This window comes from Poecilia reticulata, linkage group LG2 (genome assembly GCF_000633615.1).
Source record: "Poecilia reticulata strain Guanapo linkage group LG2, Guppy_female_1.0+MT, whole genome shotgun sequence".
Taxonomy (NCBI): Eukaryota; Metazoa; Chordata; class Actinopteri; order Cyprinodontiformes; family Poeciliidae; genus Poecilia; species Poecilia reticulata.
The window spans coordinates 19,116,161-19,120,272 of record NC_024332.1 but is presented as its reverse complement, the minus strand read 5'-3'; the positions used below and the strand labels follow the sequence as shown (position 1 = coordinate 19,120,272).

At 41.9% G+C, this 4,112-nt stretch overlaps 2 protein-coding genes across 2 annotated transcripts in view; both read right to left on the bottom strand.

The window, feature by feature from the left end:
* Nucleotides 1–6: 6 nt before the first annotated feature.
* On the bottom strand, nucleotides 7–4,106 carry LOC108167070 (NACHT, LRR and PYD domains-containing protein 14-like). The gene is made up of 5 exons (XM_017309898.1): nucleotides 3,645–4,106; nucleotides 3,305–3,478; nucleotides 2,849–3,022; nucleotides 2,128–2,174; nucleotides 7–2,025 (listed from the first exon to the last, which is right to left on the bottom strand). The coding sequence occupies exons 1-5, from the start codon at nucleotides 4,022–4,024 to the stop codon at nucleotides 1,460–1,462; spliced, it is 1,341 nt and encodes a 446-aa protein (XP_017165387.1). The 5' UTR covers nucleotides 4,025–4,106; the 3' UTR covers nucleotides 7–1,459.
* LOC103481395 (NACHT, LRR and PYD domains-containing protein 3-like) overlaps nucleotides 4,074–4,112 on the bottom strand; it is a 4,410-nt gene continuing 4,371 nt past the window's right edge. The window contains exon 8 of the mRNA XM_017309072.1: nucleotides 4,074–4,085. Within this exon, the coding sequence (XP_017164561.1) occupies nucleotides 4,074–4,085 (12 nt within the window). The remainder of the gene's footprint in view (nucleotides 4,086–4,112) is intronic.

Here is a 4,112-nt window from a genome sequence, read left to right as displayed (position 1 = left end):
GTTTCTATCTAAGGAAACCCAGCAGGTTGCATCGAGTTATTGACCTGCAGCATCCTTACGAGAAAACGGCGACCATCTCTTGTTTTGTGTCGTTGTGGTTTTCTGGCAGGTGGAACTTCTCTGGAGAGAAAAACTGAGAAAACAAAATAAAGTCACAGTTGGAATAACAGAGCTTTGTGTCTGATAATTTAATTATCAGACAATAATGTCTGATGACTCATTAAAGAATGTGACTGTTGTTACACTGAGAGGTGTGGAAAGAAGAATTCAGTCAAACTTTGGCTGTTYGGCTATCAAAGCTTATTTATTGAATCACTTGCACCAAAGCAGCTTTCAGAATGGCAGCCCTTACATCCGGCAGTCCAACTATTTCTACAAAAGAGCTGGGTTTTGTACCTTGAGGACACATCCACAAGGTAGCAAACATTTCACTAAGACTCATTGAGACACTAAAATTCAAAATGTTTAAGAAAAACTTACTGCTTCTTAACAGTGACATGAAGTAACATGACAGTAGCCACATTTCTGGACCCTCAGTTCAAAACTCTTGGCTCTTGTTTAAAAGCAGKTCRATGTTCTTAAGCTACCTGATTCATAAGATGCAGGAGAAGACTCTTGAGAGTTTTTATTTATTTCCTAATTAACTTTAGACAGTACTGCTGCATTTCATCTGCTTGTATCGTATATAWTTATGTGTAATGACTTTTTAAAATACTTACAGGTGAGCTGTGGTCTCTGCTGGATGCAGCAGTGGATCAGAAGAGAAGTAGCTCCAGTGCAGCAGAAGTCGATGTGGAAGGAGAGCGATACCTCACCTGAAATCCACAGGAGACATGAAGTGATTTCATGTCTCCTCAACTCCTCAGGAGTGTGGATTGACAATCCAGCAAGTGTGGATTGACTTCATACTTGCTGCAGCATCCAGCAGACAGAATTGGTTCTAACTTTGGTACATGGTTCTGCATCAGGGCCTGGACTTAAAGCTAAGAGTTTCCCTTTGGATCATTATAATTAAATCAAGCTGGAAAAGAAATAAACTTTTCCTGCACTGTTGAAAAAACTCACAGGATCATTAACAGCTGAGCTTTAGAAAACCACTGACTAGTAAATCTACTTGGATTAGCTACTCAACACTACAGTAGTTGTAAGCTCTGATCTAAAACAGTAACACTGACCAATACCAAACAGCAGCAAATACATATGTAACAATGCAAGATGTTCAGAACGATTAATACAGCAAGTACAACCTGCGCAGTTATTCACAAAACGTCCACATCGAATCAAAACATCCTCAGTCAATCCTTACAAGCCGAAAGGACATGGAATGGTCCATCACAGTAAACTGGAAATTGTTCACAAACTGACATAACATGAGGTACCAGTTGTAATAATTTATAATATAGCAAAATAAATGACAGTARRGCAAATGGAGGATGYTACAGAGAGAGTACAGGAGGAGCTAGTAGAGACTAGAGTCTTCAGGAAGACTCACTGAGGAGCCAAACGACCTGAATGAAAATCCAGGGTAAAGAGTCTGAGTGAAGGTGGTGTTGATGGTGTGGAGGTGAATCAGGGAGTCAGAGGAGACTCTGTAGAAGGACAGAGTGCCAGCAGGACAGTCCACATACACMGCTACTCTGTGAGTGATGGGAGAGGAGGARCAGGAGGAGGAAGAGGAGGAGATGGATGTTCCTGTCTTACTGTGCCAGACGGAGTAACGGCCGATGTCGGCGCAGTCCAAACTCCAGGACTGATCGTTCCTTCCAAACACAATGTCGTCAACATTACCTTTCCTTTGGATTCTTCTGTAAGTCACTGAAATACGAACCTCCCCCTTCCACTCCACCTCCCAGTAACAGCGACCAGTCAGACCAGTTCTGCACAGCAGCTGAGGGCAGTTATCAAATCTGTCTGGATGGTCAGGGTATGACTGAAGCTCCTCAAGACGGGTCACCTTCCTGTTGTCCTCAGACAGTTTGAGCTCTCTGCTCACTGTGTTTGTGTCGATRGTGAGTTGACAGGAATCTGATGGAGAGAACAAACACAATGTAGATATTGATAATTTATTGGTACTTTGATGACTCCTGAATGAGTGATGTTTGAAGATGGTTGAATATGAGCACTTACACTTCTGCAGACCTGGTCTCARCCATCGGAGTCCAGCAGGCTCCAGCCTGAAAGGAGGAGGAGGAGGTCAGACCATCAGTCTCCATCAGCAGATAAACATGGACATTACGTGTCTCTGAGACACACATTGTCCTACTCTGAGACAGGGACAGTCCACCGTGAAGCAGCTCTTCCTGTTGTTCTCATCCCACCACAGACTGATCTCATTGGTCTTATGTTATTTTATCTTTATTCATTCAAGCAATAGGAATCTAACTGTACTATGTTCAGTGGAGAACTTACTAATGATATTTAAATAGAAATTTAAATAGAAAGTTTTGATATTATGGTTGCTGTAGAGCTATGAGACACAGACGTTTTCTAGAAGTCAGGATCACACCCGCTTAGATTAGTCAGTAAAATAAATTCTATATGAAAATTAAAAAAAACTGAATTTCCATCACTCAGATTCCGATTACAAAGTTTATCATCTGTTGTTGCCTTCATCATGGGAAGCAGCWGGGGTGCCTGTATGGCATGCTATCAGTGCCAAAATTAGRTCTGTTGTGCCACTTCTCTGGAAAGTGGCTGTGTTTTCTAKAAAACACATCTGGTGTTTTATAGACAATACTAACTGAACAACATGTTCCCACACCTTTAGTTGATAACATTCATGTAAAACATAAACCACCATAAGGGGAGACATATCAGATCTCCTCAGATTTGCGTGGCCCCTTCATACCTCAGAGTTTCCAGTCCCCCTTTTGGACAGCCCCGTCCAAAAGAGAGSATCTTCATTCCCGCCTCGCCCAGATGGTTGTAGCTCAGGTCCAGCTCTTTAAGATGGAAGGCGCTGGAGTTCAGGGCTGAGGCCAGAGAAGCACAACCTTCCTCTGTGATCAGACAGCCGGAGAGACTGGAGGAAAGAACGGCACATGGGACACGACCTCTTCAAAACCTCAACTGGTTTTCTCAGTGTTTTTTTCTTTGAATATTTCCTGTCTTTACTTTTTGTGGATATGTCCTGGCTTATAAAGATTTAAAAACTAATGCTCTGATAACTGAGGTGTGACACATAACGGCGTGATCCCATTCTTCAGTTTTAGTTAATCTGATTTGTTCCTGTCTATTTATATTTGTGTTTTAGTTAGTAACTTGGAAAAGATAATTTAATGTAAACCAGAACTGTCACTCTTACCTTAGCGTTTCCAGTTCACAGAATGGACTCCCCAGTCCAGCACACAGCAGCGTCACTCCTGCATCCCTCAGGTTGTTGGTGCTCAGGTCCAGCTCTCTCAGATTAGAGGTTTGGGAGCCAAGAATTAAGGACAGAGCTTCACAGCTTCTATCTGRGAGGTTACAGCTACTTAGTCTGAGGACACAAACAAATATTGACATCATTTTATTTGCCAAGTTTAAATTCGGACTTCAAAACTATAGTATAAAGAATCTAATAACTGAAATCGCACAATAATATTTCACAATAAAAACAAGCTGAGCATGATAAACCAGATGTATCAGGGTCTGTTTGTACTCACATAACTTTCTTAGCAGCTTTGACCACTGGCAACAGTCTGAGAAGAGCCTCTTCTGAAGGGGAATACTTTTTCAGATCAAACTCATCCAGATCTTTTTCTGATGACAGTAAGATGAAGACCAGAGCTGACCAYTGAGCAGGAGACAGTTTATCAGGGGAGAGACGTCCTGAACTCATAGACCGTTGGATMTCCTCCACCAGAGAACAATCTTTCAGTTCATTCAGACAGTGGAACAGGTTGATGTTTTTCTCTACGGACTGATTGTCATTGATTTTCTCCTTGATATACTGAACAGTTTCCTCATTGGTCTCTGAACTACTTCCTGTCTGTGTCAGAAGACCTTGTAGGAGTCTCTGATTAGTCTGCAGTGAAAGACCCATTAGGAAGCGGAGGACCAGGTCCAGGTGTCCATTTGGACTTGTTAAACACTCATCTACTGCTCTCTGATAGAAGGATTTGAATTCATTT